The following is a 20,730-nucleotide window of genomic DNA, read 5'->3' on the forward strand; positions in this document are numbered from 1 at the left end:
ATTCCTGGTCATTCCCTGTTAAGTTCATTTTGTGTCCAACTGACCCAGCTTTGGCAGCTACAGGTGCCAAACAAGGCATCACCTTGAGACTCTGACCATCTGCATCACTGGAAGGATTAGCTACTTTTAAACCTAGAGGTGCCAATTTTGGCATCGGCCTCCACAAAGTATCTGTGCTGCTGTTTTCTAGGCCAGCCTTCATGTGTAGGATGGGGGGTGAAGACACACTTTCAGGCTCTGCAGGGATGCCAGAAGTACTCTTCCCTTCATCACCAGCTTTCCTGTGGGAAACAAGGGAATCCTTTATCTCAGAGTCAATAACAATCTTAAGGACATCTGGCTCAGAGGCTGGTTCTGCAAGTTGTTTTTCATTCTCAGAAAAGTCATCATCTTCCAAGTGCAAGAGGAGCGGGCTGACAGAGTCACTCTCCCCTTGAACATCAGGCAATTCTTTCAAACCAGTTCCCAAGTGGCCAACCTGGAAAGTTGCTCTGTTCCCAGGAGGAAGCTTACTGATAAAAGCCTGTCGAGCATCCCCTGGGAACTCTGTATCCATAGAGCTGGGCAGTTCAGCCAGGTTAACAGAGTCATCATTTAACTGCTGATTAAGAAAGGCAATCTCATTGAGCAGAGATGTCAGTGTCTCATCAGTATCATCCTCATCTTCCATATTAGTTAGCAGTTCGCTGGGATCCAGTGCTGCGTCCTCTATAGCTGATGCTACCTTTCTCAATTCCATCTCTATGCTTGAGTCTTTGAGATCTTTCATCTTTAATTTATGAAATGGAGACTCTTTTGTCTTCAATCTCTCCCGTCTTGATTCACTCTCTTTCCATTTATGCTGAATTCCTCTCATATCACTGGAAATCTTTTTGGGTAAGAACTCCTGTGCTTCTTGCATACTGGAAACATCAACTATTTGTGGAAAACCAGAATCTTTATTTGACAGATAAACCTGTGTTGTACCCAGTGCCATTCTGACATCTCTGTGGTTGCCTCTGGAAGAGATTCTACCCAAATCTTCACAGGAGTTATCTTCATTCCTGACAGTGTTTTTCAGGTGGTCGGGCAGCTTGCCATCAGGAACTTCATGAGGGTATTTGCTGCCACCCATATCTACCAAACCTCCCTCCGTGGCCAATGATGTCACATTAACAATTCTTGGCATCATAAATAAGTCGTCGTTTTCTGGGGGGAAAAAAAAAACTCATTTATATCTACAGTAGTAAGTACTCTCATTCATACCCAATGACCATCTCATGGGAGTTGTAGTTAAAATTTCACCAGTCTACTTTTATCAAGAAGATGAAAGGAAATACCAGTTTTTCAAATTACGGACTTAGCCTAACAAGAAAATAGGTAAAATCTAACTAAAAGACACTTTGATATTCCATCATTAATAAATGTTCTGTTTAATTATTTTTATAGAAATGCTCCCCAAGTTTATTTTTTTATCCTGAGGCAGACATGCACCTTGATTCTGTTCGTCCAATTAACTGCTACTCTGAGGCAAAGATGAAGCCCTAGAGGCAGCACTGTAAGAAAGGATGACTCCTCCACACTGGGTTTAGCAGTATTGGTACTGGTAAGGATACCCTTTTACCTTAATAGAAATTCAGGTTCCTAAAACCTAAAATTTCGTCAAAGTGAAATTTCCTTTTCACCTCAACTCCTTATCCCCAAAAGGGAGGGTGCTGAAACTGTATCAGGCTGGTAATGTAGGAGTGTACCATCTCTGAGTACAACACAAAATTGATAAATATTTATTAACACCAAAAACTAGAACAATGACTCCTCAACCTCCTTTTACTTTCACATCTTTTCAATTCTTTTCCTACTCAGAAATTAGAAGAGATCGCAAATTAGTTCCCATTCCCAGATAAAAAAGACCATTCAATACCACAGATAGGGCAAAACATATTCTAAAAAGAGAATCTTCTTACAAAGGCAAACTCGAATACAATAGCTCTTTATCATTACAGAACACATTCAAAGGCTTTCTCTGTCACTTTGAGATACCAGGGATAACTCTTTTTCACTACCCATGAAAGACAACACTTATGACATACCTGACTGAGCCACAGCACTGCTGGCAACTTGAGGTTTCAGATCTGCTTCTAGGAGAGCAGGAGAAACAGTAACCACTGGTCCTGAGAATAAGGGACCTTTTAAAGTGAGCAACTGCCCCTGTGGAGTCATCACAATGTTGGCAGAGGTGTGTGGAGTGTTAGAGGGTGAGGTATTTTCTGTAAGGAAGAGCAGAAATTAGTTAAGGATAAAAGATCTTCAATTAATGCTAGTGAATTGCCTAAGAGTGTAAGAGACATCCCTAAAAACCACACCTTGTCTTAAAAAGCAAGAAATAAAATTCAAATTTAGTTAGGGAACCTCAACTTGCAATTTACTTTTTGAACCATTTTTCAGTACCTGTCCAGTGATTCTCTTAAGGGACAGAATTTCTTATTGTTGAGGAACAGAGCCATAGAACCACTTTTTCAATGGAATGCTTCTGATGGTCTTGATGGTGAATCAGGATGAAGGCACACACAATTTTATTCCTAGGTTTGCTTTCCTATATACAGCTAAGAAATTACTTCAAGTTTTTAGACCTCAGTTTTTCCACCTGTAAAATGAGGTGACTGGACTAAATGATCATTAAAATTCTTTCTTAGCAATAACATCATTTAAATGTGCAATGTTAAAACTAACTCATATTTTAGTATCTATCACTACTTTCTTAGTTGATATAATAAACCAGATTTCCTTGGTTCATACACTGTGCTATCCAAAGAGTAAAAAAGGATATACCATTCTCAAAGGATATAAACAAGTAATGTAAGTAAAATCAATATAGCCTCACTTCCAAAATCAAGATAGGAAAGAATAAAAAAATCAAAACCAATTTACTTTGTTCCTTAATAGCAATTCATTGACAGATTGCAATCTGATGAAAAGTAGAGCCTGATTAACAAAAATAAACTTTAAAAAAAATTTCCAATTTATTTGTCTCATCTAGATCCAAACTTCCTCAACTCATGAGCAGAACTGCAGGGAAATCAAGAGTTCATTTATAAAGTCTGAAAAGATGGCAGCTTAAAAAAAATACTGAAACACTAGAAGAAAAATACTTGTCTGAAGACTGCTATCGGAAGTAGGTCTTATATGTTACCATGACTGATAACTTACTAGGATTTGCCTGAGTGTGTAAAGCTAGAAACTGAAATCTAATGTAGTTAATATTCTACTTTTAATACATTTCATTTAATTAAAACTAAAATTATGGCCAAGAGAAGACATTCAGTTCTCTAAACTAAACTAATGTTCATCTACATTAAAGAAAGCAAAGAATGTCTCTCCTACCTGTGGCCTGGTCTTTTTTTCTGGAAAGAATCAAAGGTTTCCCCTTCCTGTTATTTATAAACATCTGTCCGAGATCTACAGATGATGCAGAAGATCCTTCCTGCTGTTTGCTAGTTCTGGGAGACACATCAAACTCATCTGATCCCATCTTCTTTTTTCTTTTTTGTGCCTCTAATGCTTGTTGTTTTGCATAAATATACTCTAGCTTCTTCAGGACCACTTCTTCTGTCTTACCTATAGGTTGATAGGGAATAAACTGTTACTCTCTATAAGACCCCACATAATAAAGAGAAGCAGAGTCAACTGAAATCCAGTTGATTTAACTATATTCCCCTAAACTATGGAAGGCAAGAGTAATTATAATCCAGAAGAAATGTCCCACCCAGTCAAACGATAATTCTGATGTTAACTCTGGGAACCAAGCCTCAAACTAAGTAGTATCTGAAAGATCTACTAAGGATTTTCCTCACTAAAGCTATATTTATACTCTTTATCAGAGATCATTCACTTATCTCACCTGAAAGAGATGATACTTTCCGTATCAAAATATTCCGTTTGCGAGTCAGGAGATTTTTCTGTCCTATCAACTTGTCTGCCTGATCTGTTAGTCCTTGAATTTCGCTGAATGCCTACAACAAGAAATAGTAATATCACGTCCATCAGTTTGTTTTTTCCGAAAAACAGGTGGGGGCTACATAATTTCTTAAATTAAAAAATTTTTATCTAATATTTTAGAGAACTATAATGCCATTTAAAACAACTGTTAATGTTTTACAAAGTTATGATTACCGGGGGGAAACAGGAGGAGGGATGAGTTGCGAGACTGGGATTGACATAAACATACTACTATATATAAAATAGATAACTAAAAAGGACATACTATATATAGCACAGGGAACTCTACTCAATACTCTGTAATGGCCTCTATGGGAAAAGAATCTAAAAAAGAGTGGATATATGCATCTGTATAACAGATTCACTTTGCTGTACACCTGAAACTAACACAACGTTGTAAATCAACTAAACTCCAATAAAAATTTTTAAAAAAATAAAGTATAGAAGTAAAAAAAAAAACAAAAAACAATTTTTAATGTTTCAGAATTTATTTTTTGTTAAACTTCAGGAGATTTTTCTGTCTTATACTTCTAGGGAAAGTGATTATTTACAAAGAGCACCACTGAGTGGTTAACAGGTATTTCCACTGCTGCAAGGAGAAACAAAACATTTTACTCTGCTTAGATCTTAATAATCAACTTTAAAATCAACTCCTAGGGGCTTCCCTGGTGGCGCAGTTGTTGAGAGTCTGCCTGCCGATGCAGGGGACACGGATTTGTGCCCTGGTCCGGGAATATCCCACATGCCGCAGAGCGGCTGGGCCTGTGAGCCATGGCCGCTGAGCCTGCACATCCGGAGCCTTTGCTCCACATGGGAGAGGCCACAACAGTGAGAGGCCCACATATGGCAAAAAAAAAAAAAAAAAAAAAATCAACTCCTAATCTAAGCAAAATCTGGTTGAAATAACCTTGTTCTAGAGGGATATGACTGCTTGCCTTTTACTCTTCCAACTTCTACTTATAAGCAATTTAAACAAAATTACCTTAGATATTCTACATGCAAAATTAAAACTTCTGCTAGCTTGAATACTACAGTTTCCTTTAAAGTGACTGTCAACTGTTAAGTATGTCAAAATAGCAGTTGTGTTGTACCTTTCACTGTGATAAACTTTTCTAAGTGCTACGGAAAACACCAGTGTAAAGAAGTCATAGTAAACAGAGTTTACCAGAGTTTCTAACTTTTTTTGAAGGAAGGATAATGACTCTGCTGGTTAAGAATCTGACTTTCAATGAAAAGCTACTTTGACTCAGCATAAGGACTTTTCTTCTTAAGGGATTTATTGGACATTCATTAGTCCACCTTCAAATGTTAAACACAAGCTCTATTTCAATCTTCTTCATTCTCTTTCTCATAAATATCTCTAGAAGATTCTTTCAGTCAAGCTCTTACTTGTCTGTCATTTACACATAACACTTACCCTAGTAAGAATGAGACTTTTGGAAACCTTGGAAGAATGAAGTAACCCCAACGTGATCTTCAATTTCTCAAAGAGATCCCTCATTTCACCACGGCGGCGCCGCTCATTGGCAGTGTGTGTCCGGCGATAATAAGCAAAAGCCTCTGCTTCTTTCTGTAGTTTTTCACTCCAGTAATCAGGTTTTAGTTTTAGAGGAACTGGTGTAGCCTGTCCAAACAAAAGATCACCACCTAAGTATCTTTCACATGTACCTGCCCTCTTCCTGCACCCCAAATGGCACTGCTCTATATCAGACACCCACCATCTTCTGCCTGGAGTATCATAACAGCCTCTCAATTGGTCAACTTACTACCAGTCTATCCTTCCTCCAAATCAACAGTGTAAATTCTAATACATGCGAATGTGATATCACTTCTCAGCTCAAATTACAGTAGTTCTCAAATGAGGGAGAATTTGAGAGAGGGGATCTACAAAAAAGCTCATCTGTATAATTTATTATTAAAACTTGTTTTCCATGACACAAATTATATGGTAAACTTTAACAAGATCTCAATTAGTGGAAAACGAGTTGAAAATTTTTTTGGTAAACACTGTAAGACCCTTTACAATTTGGGAAAGGGTCAACTGCCTCTTTTCCTAAATCACTGTTCTCTCCAACCATTTCAAAGTGCTAGAAGTTTCCTAAATACACTACAATCCCACACCTCCATGCCATTACACAGGCTGTTGCCTGCACCTAACCCCTTCCACCCCCCTTTCATAACTTAACATTTAAAACTCAGACTTTGCATTTTTTAGGAAAGTCTTTCTTGACCTCAGGATGCCTTAGGCTTCCTTTCTCTCTTATTTATTCTACTTCCATTTTTAAAGTTATTTACTATAAAGAAGTAAAAGATGCATACAGGATTTAAAATATAAATATGTAAAGATCTTATAATGAAAAGCAACTGTTTCTTGCACCTACAACTGGATCCTCAGAAACAACCACTTTTTGATTCTTTTAGTGGCTTTTTCTGGTTCTTAAGTCTATATATATCCTAAGTTAAAAACAGTAACATACGCTTATTCTTTTCATTTTTCAATACAACCTATTTACTTCCTGCTATGCAGAAAAGGATTTAGCTCACCACTCTTTTGCATCTCACCATCCATCTTCCTAATACAGATATATCATTAATTTTAGTTCTCTCTTGATCCCTTTGCAACTTGAATATAATTCTATCTCCGTTTCTCATTTCATCAACAATAGTGTCTCTTTGTAAAATGAGGATATCAGTACTCATATCCTTCCCGTCATTTCTTCTTCCCTCTTTTACCTCCCAACTTGTCATTTGTACTTACTCATTTTTCAAGACTGAAAATTAAGTCTTACATACTTTATTCATGGATTATAAAAGTTTTAAAAAATCATCAACAGTGACCAACCTATTATGACAATATGAATATTAATCATACCAAGTGAGTAATAATTACATTTCCTGTCTTTTACAGTTTCTTGGTTTTGTGTATGTGTGTCCCCCCCAACCTTGATGTTTCTAATTGCCTTTATTTTCTTGACACTGTTTACCTTTATCATAGTAACAGTGGTACCATATCATGGGGTATGAAAGTACCCCCAAACTCTTCTACAAAATCATTGTCTTTCTAAAGTTAAAAACATGTACATTAGTACAGTGTGGGAAAATCAAAGATACAACCAGATAGAAATAAAATTAATACTAAGTTTAAATACACCAATACACTAAAAATAATTTGCATGTAATAATAATGGTACAAAACAATGGACTGTGTAAATAGCTATTGTGAAAATTCTTACATCTCAAAAATGTTTTAGGATGTCCAATGAAAAAATAAAAATTGTGATATATTCAAAATAATTATGGCCCTGCAAACATGTATCATATGCTCCCCCAAATCAAACCAAACTCAAACTAATCACCCAGTAGTTTTTCAAAGGACCTGAATACCACCCTCCATCTCAACCCAATCTCATCATTTTTATCTCTTAAATTAAGAAGACAGAATAACAAGTGGAAAATGGTTAAACAACTGCACTCTCTTCCATTCTTAGTGTTAGTTAGGATAAAGAGAAAACCTTCCTTAATTATGGTACTGATATCCTACACTGAGTACCTTAAGAAAATCAAAGAACGTTTATAATTTCATGGCTCCCTGAACTGCTAGCCATTACTTTAGATAATAACTAATTTTTTAGATCACCAGAAAAATCAGGAGCCTAAATAAGAAAGAATGCTAGCCTGTTTCACATCATATCATTACATTATAGGATTAGTTTTCTAATAAGCACATCAGTTTTCATAAACTCCATACCCATTTTAATTCCTCTAAATTATTCTATCAACTGGGGGTGGAGGGCAGTAGACAACTGAGAAGGGAAAAAAAAGCATTAATACTATAATTTCATTAAGGGGAAAACAGCTAATTATATTAACTCACTGGTAAAAATGGCCCTGAAAAAAGTTATAGCTAATACAGCTAATGTTGTTTTAACCCTAAGGACAAATGTTATCAATTTTATTAAATGAGTAATTATCATTAAACATACTGTAAATACCTTTCGACTCTTTTCAGCAGCTTTCTCATCTGTAGTGATATGCGTACGGCACCTAGATGAAGACAATATTTTCCAATTCTTATTGAAATTCAGTAAGTTAATACCTATTCATAGCTATATTAAACCAAACCATCCCAAATTGTCTAAATCGTAAGCAGCTTCTTTTCCCCATGGTCCAATATGTGGCAATATGATTTATTCAACAATATGCTTTTTTCTCAAATAAAAGTGTCCAAATAGACCCTAAAACTGCAAATTACTTTTTTTTAATTGTGAAATATTTCAAACATATAAAACTGTACAAACAAAATACATAATCAACATCCAGGTATCTGTCACTAAGCTTGAGAAATAAAACACCAAAATATAGGCACATTCATCATCTTCCTTCCTTCTCATAAGTAAATGCTCGCAAACTGAGTTTACTATACACATCTTTACAGTTTTACTCTCCTAGGAATGTGCTGATTCATCCCTAAACAGAAGGTATTATGTAGCATTTTAAACTTACATGTAGTGTATCTTTCTTCAACTGATTTGTCTCATTCAGCACTGCATGTGAGATATGTTGATACATCTAGTTCAATCATTTTAACTGCTATATAGTATTACAAACTGTTGAATTTTCCAAAATTTGTTTTAGAATGTTAGTAGTTATTTAGGTTGTATCCAAATTTTCACAATGGCAAATTTTCACAATGGCTGCAATGGACAATCCCAGACATGACCCCTTGTACATGTGTGTGAGCCTTTCTAGGATGTATACCTAGGAGTGGAACTGCTGGATGGAAGAAATGCATGCACATCTTCAACTGCAGTCATGTCATACTGCTCTCCAAAGTGGTTATAACTTACACTCCCACCTGCAATATGTTCCCATTGCTCCACACCTAGACAACAGTACTATCAGAAATCTCGATTTATACCAATCTTATGGGTATAAATTGGTAAAGTCACTGTGGTTTAATCTGCATTTCCCACTTTGCCTTCCAATGCCAGGGATGGAGGTTCGATCCCTGGTCGGGGAGCTAAGATCCCACATGCCTCGGGGCCAAAAAACCAAAACATAAAACAGAAGCAATGTTGTAACAAACTCAATGAAGACTTTAAAAATGGCCCACATCAAAAAAAATCTTAAAAAAAATTTTTTTTGCATTTCTCTAATTACTTGTGAGGTAGAACAAATTTGCATGTTTACTGGCAGTCTTTTGTGAATTGCCCATGATATCCGTTACTTACTTTTCTACTGGATCTTTTTCTTACTGACTTGTAAGAATTATTTTATATGCTTGATACTAATCTTCTGTCAAACACATATTGCAAATATTTTCCTTACAGTCTGAAATTGCCTTTTCACTGACAGAAATTTTTAAAATTTTAACAATCTGCTCCTTTACAGTTATGTGTTGGTTATTCTTGGCCCTTTATTATTCCAGTCCATTCAGATGGTATCTCTCTGTTTACTGAATTCTTTTTTTTTTAAATAAATTTTATTTCTTTATTGGTTGATTGATTGATTGATTGCTGTGTTGGGTCTTCGTTGCTGCGCACAGGCTTTCTCTAGTTGCAGTGAGTGGAGGCTACTCTTCGTTGCAGTGGCTTCTCTTATTGTGAAGCACAGGCTCTAGGCGCACGGGCTTCAGTAGTTGCGGCGCAGGGGCTTAGTTGCCCCATAGCATGTGGGATCTTCCCGGAAGAGGGACTGAACCTGTGTCCCCTGCATTGGCAGGTGGATTCTTAACCACTGCGCCACCAGGGAAGTCCCTATTGAATTTTTCTTCAATGTCTTTCAATAACATTTTATAAAAGTCTTGCACAACTTGTGTTAATAATCCCAAACAGCTTTTTCATATTTTTAATTACTTTTTTTTGCTTGTTGCTATTGCTTAGGAACTCGATTTTAGTATACTGAACTTACATCCTGCAATACTGCTGAACTTAAGTCTAATTAAGTTTTTAAGAGATTTAAATTCTTTCAGTCTTAACCAGTAGGCAATTGAAGTACCTTCCTGGAAATAGCCCTGGAGTGAAGAAAAATACTACCTACAGCCCTCCTTAGACTTTCTCACTAGGAAAGAAGAATTACTCTTTCTTAACTCATTGCTACTTCAGGTAGCTGATGACATAACAGGTTGAAAAGCACAATGTCTGGCACAAAAAAACAACTCTTACCTTCTTTCCCTTCTTTCTCTCACACCTTAGTTCCTAATCAATACAAGGCTTACTCAGAACATTTTTTTCTAAGGCATCATGCTCTCTGTATTTTCACCTCATCAGCTGAACAGCTATGAACATTTTTCTAACTGTAATGACCTATTCAGCTAGCAAAGTAACCAAATTTAGAATTTAATGCCATATTCTTCAAAGAACTAACCTTTGTTGAACAGTCCACTTGTATCAGTTATGTTAGTTATCTCATACATTATCTCATTTAATACTTGAAATGGGGGCATTTTCTTCATTCCATAGGTAAAGAATCTAAGATTCAGAGAGATTACAGACTTGCCCAAGATTAAACAGCCACAAACTAGCAAAAGCAGTATTTTAATACCAATGTATCAGGCTCCAAAAGCATATGTTATTCACACTTATATACTTGCCTCCTAGCAATAACAAGGCAAGTTAATTACCTCTGAATTACAGCTCCTCTCCTCATCTACTACTAAGAAAAAAGCTAGAGAAATAAAGGAACCATGTCAGTTACCCAGAACTCCTGAATAGATCATTTAGTTTTGCTTATGGTCATAAAATTACAACAACAAAAAACAACCATCCAAAGAGAAGTAAGACTTACAGCTGTTTGAAAGTCTGTGTATGGGCAGCTGTGGTCTTCATGTGGACAACATTAACTTCCTCCGGGAGCTCTTCTACAGTCTCAATGTCCACCTGCTCTTCATCATCCTCAATGTATTCTACACAGTTATTCTGAAATACAGCATTTCAACAGTAAATAAAGTATTGGGAAGCAAGCACACCTAAACTTTTCAACTGAATGCTCCCCTTATAAAGCCAACCAGTGCCAAACACTGATCTTAAACTATGAGTACTGATAATCCTAAACTTGTTAATCATAAAATGGAATTGTCATAAAGACAACATATGGTTAGAGCTAACTACCAAGAACTACATTATAAATCACAGATATATATTAAAAAGACATCATTAGACTGAAGAGACAGAGTCCCCAAAGGGCTGTATTGATGCTTCAGTGTTATTTCTAGTGGACAAAATTCAGGTACAGATATATTAAAGCTGCATAAATCTTAATATTAAATAGCAGTAAAATAGAATTTGGTGAGGGAGAAGGTAGAAAGAAGAAAAATTCAGATTCTAGTTTAAGACTGCTTCATGGTTAATCCCATATTAAATACCTACAGAAACATATTCAAGGCAGATATGGAAATAGATTATAGCCCAGACAATCTTCTAAGTCTCTCAACCCTACAGAATGAGAGCTTCTGAAGAATTTCAGATACCAAAAGAAGCCCAGGCTTGCTGTACTTATTATACCAAAATATGAGTCAATCAGTAAGCATTTATTGAGCACCCACCACAGAAACTCACTGTATATTTATAACAGTAGACTATATGGATTATGGGATATGCAGATACTTTTAAGTCCACCTTTAAAAGTAGTGTTTACTATGCCAGAAACCAAACAGAGAATACGTTATCTATAATTGTACTGTACCAGAGAGGCACAACTCAAAATGAAGCATCTCAATCACCTTATTAATTCTATGTTTAAACTTGCTGGAAAAACTACTTACCCCCAAATTACAGGCTCCCTAAGGCTAAAGGACATAAATGATGCAAGACATCATTTATGATCCCCAATTTAAGCATCATCTAAATAATGTGTATTAAATGTAAACAATGGATATTAAAATTAACGTTAGGAAACTAAATCAGCAGAACCCCAAGGGTTTGAATAGTAACGTAGGTAAATGCTTTAGCATATTTAAACTGAAGAATGTGTACTGTGTGGCTTTAATTGCAGGCTTTATAAATAATATCCAATAAACTTCATCAGGGAAGACTTAAAAAGGCTACTCACAACTTTCCTTACACTATTCCAATATAATGCTAATCACAGGTATAAAGCTATCATAGGTGTCAGACATACACATAAATACAATATAGAATTTAGATGTGAATGTCCTTAGTTTTAAAAGGCCTGTGTACCTGTCAGATTCACTATTAGGAAATTCAAGCAATGCCACGCTGTATGACTAAGACACACTAAAGGTTCCATTAAGTCAGTTCTACTGATAGCAATAGTTTTCACTGATTTTAAAGCTGGACTGTTTTTGACCTGTGGTTGCCAAGGGGGAGGAGGCGTGGGGAAGGGATGGATTGGGAGTTTGGGATTAGCAGATGCAAACTATATACAGAATGGATAAACAACAAGGTCCTACTGTACAGCACAGGGAACTATATTCAATACCCTGTAATAAACCATAATGGAAAAATTTTTTTAATTAAAATTAAAATAAAGTTGGACTGTTTTTGGTCTGATGCTTACCTAGGCTGACTTACAATGAAAGACCCTGCAAAAAGTGCAAGAAGATCTGCAATCTAACTCCTAAACTACCTACAGATATATGTCCTCAAAAAGGATTAGGTTATAGATAGAATGTGAGGGAAATGCGTATAGAATCATCCAACTGTACAGCTAGATCCTCATTTTATAAATGAGACAGGTGAGGTACAGAAATAACCAACATAGGAATGTTAGAATATTTAACCATTTTAGAGGTTTAAAATATGAATCTTTTTGCTATATTTTATCTCCGTAAGGCAGTTAGTTAGGCATTAACAGAGAAGGACCAGGTAACACAGAGAATGAACGAATCTCAAGGAAGTGAGATTCTAAAACTGCCATGCATGACAATCATTGTATTATCTGCTCCTGAAGAGAGGGACACAATTTAGATTTCAAGGCACCCCACAGGCAGCTGGCTATCACCTCCTTATGTTTTACATCAGACCCCAGGTCAGGGGTCAGCAAACCACAGCCTGCCATCTGTTTTTGTAAATAAAGTTTTATTGAAACACAGCCACACTCATTTACTTACTATTGCTTATGGCTGCTTTCACTCTACAACGGCAATTGAGTAGTTGCAAGAGCAAGTCATCTAGCCTGCAAAGTCTAAAATATTTACAATCTGGCCCTTTACAAAAAAAGTTTGCCCAACTCCTGCCCTATATCATATCTGACTCTTAGGTTACTTAGTTCAGAAAATACAACCCTAAATAAAAGCCTAAAAAATGGCTTCAGAAAAATAAAAATATAAATTAGGTCAAATTACAAAGGAAGATGACCAAAGTTCAGAATACAAATTCTAGACATTATTTAATTTTAGGAGATGATTAAAAACAACTTTAGGCAGGGGACACGGGTTCGTGCCCCATTCCGGGAAGATCCCACATGCCGCGGAGCGGCTGGGCCCCTGAGCCATGGCCGCTGAGCCTGCGCGTCCGGAGCCTGTGCTCCGCAACGGGAGAGGCCACAACAGTGAGAGGCCCGCGTACTGCAAAAAAAAAAAAGAAAAAAATTAAATAGTATTTTTCGTTTCTCTCCAAAAAGAAAAACATCTCTATAAATGCAGATAGATAAATTATCTTCCAGTTCTAAGGCTGCCTATTCCCTGTTTCTTATATATATCTACCAGATAAGCTACAATCACTTCACATACTAAATGTCAAAGAAACTGAGACTGAATGGGAGTAGTGGTTTCAGACTTTTTCTTAAGAAAAAAAAAAAAAACCTAATTTGATAGGGACTCTCAAGCATCTATCCCCCTAAGGCTTAAGTCAGCCTTCCTGTAATATCAGACAAGTCTCAAAGCTCAATATAAGCTCAATAAATGTTACCTGACTGACACAGCCCAAAAACTACAAAGTCATTTAATCATGATCTAAACCTAGGCATCCAAATCAATGTATCATGTCTTAGTGATCTTCTGGAAAAACTACTGTCTCTAATGAATCATTTAAATTCTTGAGGTTTCAGTCACAACAAAAATGGGCTCACCACCTTTTCTACATCATCAACCTCCTCACTCTGGTAGTCAGAAACAACATCCACAATCTCATCAATAGAATCATCGGTTTTCTCATTCTCATCTTCCTCATCATCCTCTTCCAAATCCAAAACAGTGAAGTCAGCACTGCTTCTCCCACCCTTCTTCTCTTGCTTTGGTTTTATCTGTTCTCCTGATAGCAGTAAGTGACCTTGAAAATGTCCTTCCCCTCTGCTCCCTTTGGTAGCTCTCCTAGGAAATATGGAGAAGGCTGCAGGACTAGAAATCCTACTCCAAGAATCACATTCAGTTTTTAAAATTCTGGCATTCTCAGTAGCTCCACTTTTTCCAAGTAAATCAGAGATGCCGTGTTCTTGTTGAAACACATCTGAATTTTCCTGACAAGTTTCTGTTTCTTTAATTAACTGCTCATCTGTCTCTTTCTTGCATTCTTGTGAAGTTCTAACACATTTCTGGGTCAAAGGGCCCTTTAGGTGTTTTCTCCACCTCTCCCTAATGCTGTCCTTCTCCAGAGAATCTCCACATCCCTTCTCCTTGGCCTCTGGCTTTGGATTAGATTGCTGCTCCACAACTCTGCTCCCTGAAAATTCAAGTTTACTTTCTTCTTTAGAGATAATTGGAAATTCATTTGATTTTTCCCCTGGATTGTCTAAGCCTTTCTGCTGTTCCACTTTCACATCAAGTTTTTTAAGCTGCACATTACTCACACTTTGGACTGTCATATTACTGGCTCTTCCAGAAATGGTCTTAACTTCCAGAACAGTCAGTTTTTCTTTGGAACTGTTATGATTCCTAATCCCATACTCTTCATCAACATTTTTATAGTCTTCACCTGTGTGTGAGCCAGTGCTATAGGCATGCTGAGAAGGTTTAACAGTTGCAGGACCTTCTTCTGTAAGGGATTCTTCATCTAAATGGTCACCCCCATCTTCCAAGGAATCATTCAGAGTTTCTTCTGAGACAGTAGCTCCTGAGTTTTGCTTTATTATATTAGCCTCAGGGTCTATAGCTTCTCCTCCTGACTGTAGGGCCTTCTTAGTTTCCTGTTCTCTTTTTAAAAAGCTTGTTTCATCTTTCTGGTCTGCATTCTGAGATTCTCTTTTCATCTGAAGTGAAGCAACATGCTGAAGAATGGAGCTGGGAACAGGCTTTTGTCCTGGGAGCTGCAACAAGGCAAAACTACCAGACTGGAGAGGAATAAGACTGGCTGTACCAACAGGCTGCCCTCCTGAACTATAGGTTATTTTGGTTTCAGAGCCTGTTTTGCTTGCAAAGCTTTGTGGTTCAGGAGGGGAAATCCTCAGAGTCAATGTACCAGACTGAGACACAAAACTAGGTCCAGAAGAAAGCAATGATGGTGCCTGAGTGATAACATTCATTGCTGGAGAAGACCCAACAGCCTGAATTACAGGATTCATAACAGAGAAAGAGGAGGACGAAGCAGAAGATGGTGGAGTCTCTGAAGGTTTGGAAGGAGTGGGTAACCGGATTCCCATCACAGACCCTGGTAAGAAAAAGAACATTTTAAATCACCACTGCCCAAATCAAGACTTCCAAAGTATGCATTTCTTTTCTAACAGGTGATTCCAAGACACTAAGAAGACCAATCCTGGTGTATTAACATACCATATGACCAAATGATTCAAGAAAAGAGAAACTTATCAGAAATATCTCTAATTTTATACCTGGGTTCCGAAACATGACAGGCTGTAAGTTGGGCTGGGTATTAGAGCCTCGAAGCTGATGCAAAGGGAGGAGCTGGACAATCTGCCCATTAGGGTGCCTGAACAGGTTCATTCCACTTGGGCTCCTAACAGGCTGCAAGACCATCCGATGTCCCTGAAGTTGTGTGTTTGGGACAGGTCTAAGAGTAGGAGAACCCTGCTGCACTGGAATCAACAACAATCGAGGTCCAGCACGTTTCACTGTGTTAGGAGAGACCTGTGGAGTAGCCACTGGAATCTGAGGAGCATTTTCTGAAAAACAGGAAATGGGAAACATAGTGTCAGAATTTCCCTTTAATACTTGGGAAAAAATAATTATGACATGGGATCTAACCATGCTACAAATAACTTCTACTTTAAACTACAGAGTTGGTAAAATCCTGTCCATCCATGATACACTACTTACTAGTCTTATGGCTGAGAACAATTTACTTTAAACCTAAGTATTAACCGGACATTGCAGGGCCTTACATTTAGATTGGTAAAAAAGAAAGTATCAATTGTCAAGAGGTGCATTTAAAGAGATAACACTTCTGCCTAATGAAAAACATGGCCTCTTAACCTGGTTCTCATTAAAGTTCAAGATAAATAAAATTCTCTTGTTCAACTTAAAAATTCAGGCTGTTAACACTTAATAGACTTATGACTTAGTTTCACAGGTCTTACTCAAGTAAGAAAAAGTCAAGGACTAAAAATCACAAGGTACTAAAAACTTCTTGGCTTGTAAAATTCACTGATAAATAAGCAAAGCATAAAGATCTGTGGAAATTATTTTTCAGAAGGAAAAAAAAATACATACCCCCAAAAAATGGAATGAAATTAAGAGACATCAAAGAAGCAGGGAAATAAAGCCTGGTTAGGAAGAGGTAAAAGATAGTTTTAAAACAAACAGAAAAAGCAGAAATTTAATGCAGAAGATGTGAATTAAAAGAGATTTCAAAATATTAATAGTACCTAAAGATTCACTTTAATGTTTGGAAGAAAATACTAAGGACATGGAAAAAAATAATATGAGTAATCTACAGCTAGGTTTTTGGTCACAGGAATAAAGAGGTAGGAATAACGTAATAGTAAGCATAAATGAAAGTGTTCTAACGTTACCATTCAAATTACTGAACTTCTTTAACATTATTATTTCCAATTACTCCTTTTTTTAAAACATTATTAAATAAAAATTTTCATCAGTTTGTCACTAAATATAAAAATCAACAAGCCAAACAAAACAAAGATTTTAATATGTGATATTCTATCAGATAGGTACTCTGCCCAAAAAAATATCACATTTCTAAAACAAAGTGAAGCTCCTAAGATTTACATGACAAATTATATATAGAAGATCCATGACTACTTTTGAAAATGAAATAAAACACAAAGACCAAACTGTTTATGAAAAAAAGTGTGCAACTTAAAAAAAATTCATCTATCTTATGTGAATTAAGAAACATGTTAAAGCATTCTTAATTTCCTGAATATTTCTATTCACATTAAGTTTTAGAGAGTGATTCAAAACCAAATAACTCCAAAAGCAGCCTTTAATACACACACTAAATATGTGATTATTTATTAATATGTGTGAGAGGGGAAGAAGGGAAAGACAAAAAGAAGGAAAGTCAAATGAAAAAGTCAGAGTTGTCTAAATCCCAAAGTTGAGATCTACTTTATGAACCTATAACAAAATTATACACTTCCTTAGAAGTTGGCAGTGATTTGAGTCAGCTCCATTTATAAAAGAGCAGGTAAGAAAATCTGTTAACATTAGTATTTCCTCAAGTAGTATTACAGAAGACACTTTTAGGTGGTAGGTGGATATAGAATAACACCATATCACATTGTCAGCATTTTAATCTTTTGATTAAAATACAGAAGAAATTACCAGTCTTTGATATTATGTCTTTAATATTATGTCAACATTTTCTAACTTTCTTCATTAACAGAAAGAGCAAGCCACATGTTAAGAACTTACAGTAGCTGGCTAGTATTTGACACTTTTTATTATTGTTTCAGTGTATTTATTTATGAGGCTACCCTCTATTTTGGCAAGTAATGTTGGTTTCCAATAACAGTAATACTGCTCCTTTTAAAAGTACATTTAAGTGAACAAATGACTGGATTTAAATAAAAATATTATGTCAATTGTATGATAGTACAAATGGGAATCCGAGCAAATACCTGAATGTATGTTCCAAGTGACTGAAATCTGAGAGACAATGAACTACAAAAGGTAAACTGTTTTACAGTTTCATGACAGAATTAAAAATATAAAGAAAGGTTAGAACCCATGATTTAGAAGACATGACCAGTTAAAATATGACAAGATATGAACCTTGAGATTCAACAGGAAATCAAAACAGCTTCATCAACAACTATCTTACTTTTGAAATTATATATTAGCCATTTTTGGTATGCTTATTTACAGGAAGTAGCAAAAGACAACATATTTGATACTGTCATCCACTTTTCCTTTCAACAGCACTTCAATTTATAAATCACTTCTTTCCTAAAATATCAAGAGGGATTTAGACCATGCCCCTAAAGACAAAAATATTTAGTAGGAAAACTATCAGTTACCAAGACAGAACTGCTGTTGGCTATTTTATTCCCCCTTAAATCCTACAAAGTCTTTTACACTCTTTTCCACAGTAATTCCTCTTAGTCTACTAAGAGAACAACTTGCTTCAGCTGGTTGAATTAAGATAGAAAAATTACCAAAGTGTTGAACTATTCCTATTTCAAATTCACTTAAACTAAGCCAACAAGAGAAAAAATTTCATTTTAACTATAAACTTAACATATAAAATATCAGAGTCCAGAACAAAGAAATATGCCTCCTTACTTCTATTTCAATCAGTTTACATATAGTAATTAAGCAGGAGAATAATGTCAGTAGTATATAGGAGTTGGGCTGATTCATAAATGATTTTTACTAAGAAAGAGGACCTAGAATTTTAATCTTAAGCAAGGAGGAGACAGAAAGGGCCCTCAGCTTGGCTGCAGCAGAAGCAGAAGCCCTCCAATCTTTTTAAAATATAAAGCAGCAGCCCTCCCACCCCCAAAACAGGGAACAACTACTTATGGTTCCCTCCTCAGAGATATGCACCCCCAGCTCTCAGCACACAACAGGCTGCACTTCCTCCTGTGCCCACCTTAACACTGCTCTACTGGCTCAGAGTTCCACTCCCATATGCAGTATTCTTCAGCCAGCATTTCCATTCTAATGTTTTTGAATATCGTTAATCTCCTGAAGAAATCTCTAGCCCCATTAAACCATCTGTCAAGGCTGTTTATCTCTAAAGTACCAGTTACAGGTTTTATTAGCGCTCTGGTTACAAAATTGCATGAATTTTCAGTGATTGTCCTAACCCTATCTTTACCACAAGCTCTATTATTTTCAGTGTTCAGTTTTACAGAATGTAATGATTTTTAGGAATATATGTATCATGTTATAGCAGAAACACCTGATATATCTATAATCCTATCAAAACCACAAAGTTATATAAACAACTGTCAGTAAACCAGCTTGTAACATCTAGGCCTTACCTGGTCTCTGGCTCACTGGTGGACTCCCATCAATTCCCGAGAGTATAATGGGAACAGAGCTCAGAGATGAAGTTGGTGTGGTCACCATGGAGGAAGATGCAGCTGTGGTCACCACGACTATGGAGGTGGAGGCAGTGGAAGCAACAGGAAGAGTTATGGTTGGAGGAGATGCTACCAAAGACTTAGGAAAAGCAACTGAAGCCACAGGGGTAGTTATCCCAGTCGTTTTGATAAGGTTCACAGTGGCTGTAGACTGGGTAGGTGTTACAAGGGTGCTGGTATTAGTTTCAGAGACCTCAACAACCCCTGCAGTGGTGGCACCAGAAGAATAAGTAGTTTCCTTAGTTCCCACGTCAGAAATAGCAGTCACAGGTGTCACAGCAGTAACATTCTCTAAAAACACTTGAGGGGTGGTAGTAGTGACAGCAGCAGTCACAGGACTGCACACCTGAACTGGCTCAGAAGAAACCACAGGTGTGACGACCATTACTGGAGAAGGTCTGATACTGAACTTCTGTGGCCCTGTTAGGGGTTGGGGTGTGCTAACTCCAGGTATCTTCTGCTGCAGGGCTCCAACTTTACTCATCACAAACTGTGTGAACACACCACCAGGAGAGGGTCGAGCCGCTGCAAATAAAAATTTGCTGGTCAAAAATCTTCAGTTCTCATATTTTATCCTTGTAGTGATTGTGTTTATCAACATTATTGTGCACCACTGGGTCAATTTCTTACAGGTATTAAGAAATTTCTTACCTGCATTACACATGCCAATTTCCACCCACAGAAATCAAACACAACTCTCCACCCAAACCAAACCTTTAAAATTCTAACTTTAACAAAGGGATTGAAATTGGGTGCTCCTTCTGAAATTCTTTTGGTTATGCAATATAATCAAATTGCCAGGACACTAAAAAGACGTACAGCAGCACAAAACTTCATCATCTAAAACAGATGAAGAGACTGCGCTCCTCCTCATTAGAAAGGACGCCCATACCCTTTCTCTCTGGGTGTGGATTTCTGCCTAGCTTCCAACTTAATACAACTGTTTCTCTGTGTGCTCTCTGAATGAATGAATGAATTAATTAAAACAGATGAAGAAAGTAAGAAGTTGAAACTGTATTCCTAATTCTAATTTTAAAACTTTTTTCCACCACTTCCTCCTGTGCCAGCACCTCCACCTCTTTATTGCTGTCCTTTTACAAGACAGTAAAGCTTTGCATTTTTCTAAAATGTATAAAGACATTTTTTAAAAGAGGGCAGGGGGCTTCCCTGGTGGCGCAGTGGTTGAGAGTCCACCTGCCGATGCAGGGGATGTGGGTTCATGCCCCGGTCTGGGAAGATCCCACATGCCGTGGAGCGGCTGGGCCCGTGAGCCATGGCTGCTGAGCCCGCGCGTCTGGAGCCTGTGCTCTGCAATGGGAGAGGCCACAAGCGTGAGAGGCCCACGTACCGCCA

General features: G+C 37.0%; 1 protein-coding gene across 1 annotated transcript in view; it reads right to left on the minus strand.

Moving 5' to 3' along the window:
• MGA (MAX dimerization protein MGA) overlaps positions 1-20,730 on the minus strand; it is an 88,735-nt gene that overhangs the window by 152 nt on the left and 67,853 nt on the right. The window contains exons 14-23 of the mRNA XM_007460202.1: positions 19,276-19,902; positions 15,700-15,990; positions 14,008-15,518; positions 10,762-10,892; positions 7,968-8,019; positions 5,393-5,599; positions 3,878-3,989; positions 3,361-3,594; positions 2,070-2,246; positions 2-1,188 (exon numbers count right to left, since the gene is read on the minus strand). Coding sequence (XP_007460264.1) covers positions 2-1,188; positions 2,070-2,246; positions 3,361-3,594; positions 3,878-3,989; positions 5,393-5,599; positions 7,968-8,019; positions 10,762-10,892; positions 14,008-15,518; positions 15,700-15,990; positions 19,276-19,902 — 4,529 coding nt within the window. The remainder of the gene's footprint in view (position 1; positions 1,189-2,069; positions 2,247-3,360; positions 3,595-3,877; positions 3,990-5,392; positions 5,600-7,967; positions 8,020-10,761; positions 10,893-14,007; positions 15,519-15,699; positions 15,991-19,275; positions 19,903-20,730) is intronic.

The sequence above is a fragment of the Lipotes vexillifer genome, unplaced genomic scaffold (genome assembly GCF_000442215.2).
Source record: "Lipotes vexillifer unplaced genomic scaffold, Lipotes_vexillifer_v1.1 scaffold408, whole genome shotgun sequence".
NCBI lineage: Eukaryota > Metazoa > Chordata > Mammalia > Artiodactyla > Lipotidae > Lipotes > Lipotes vexillifer.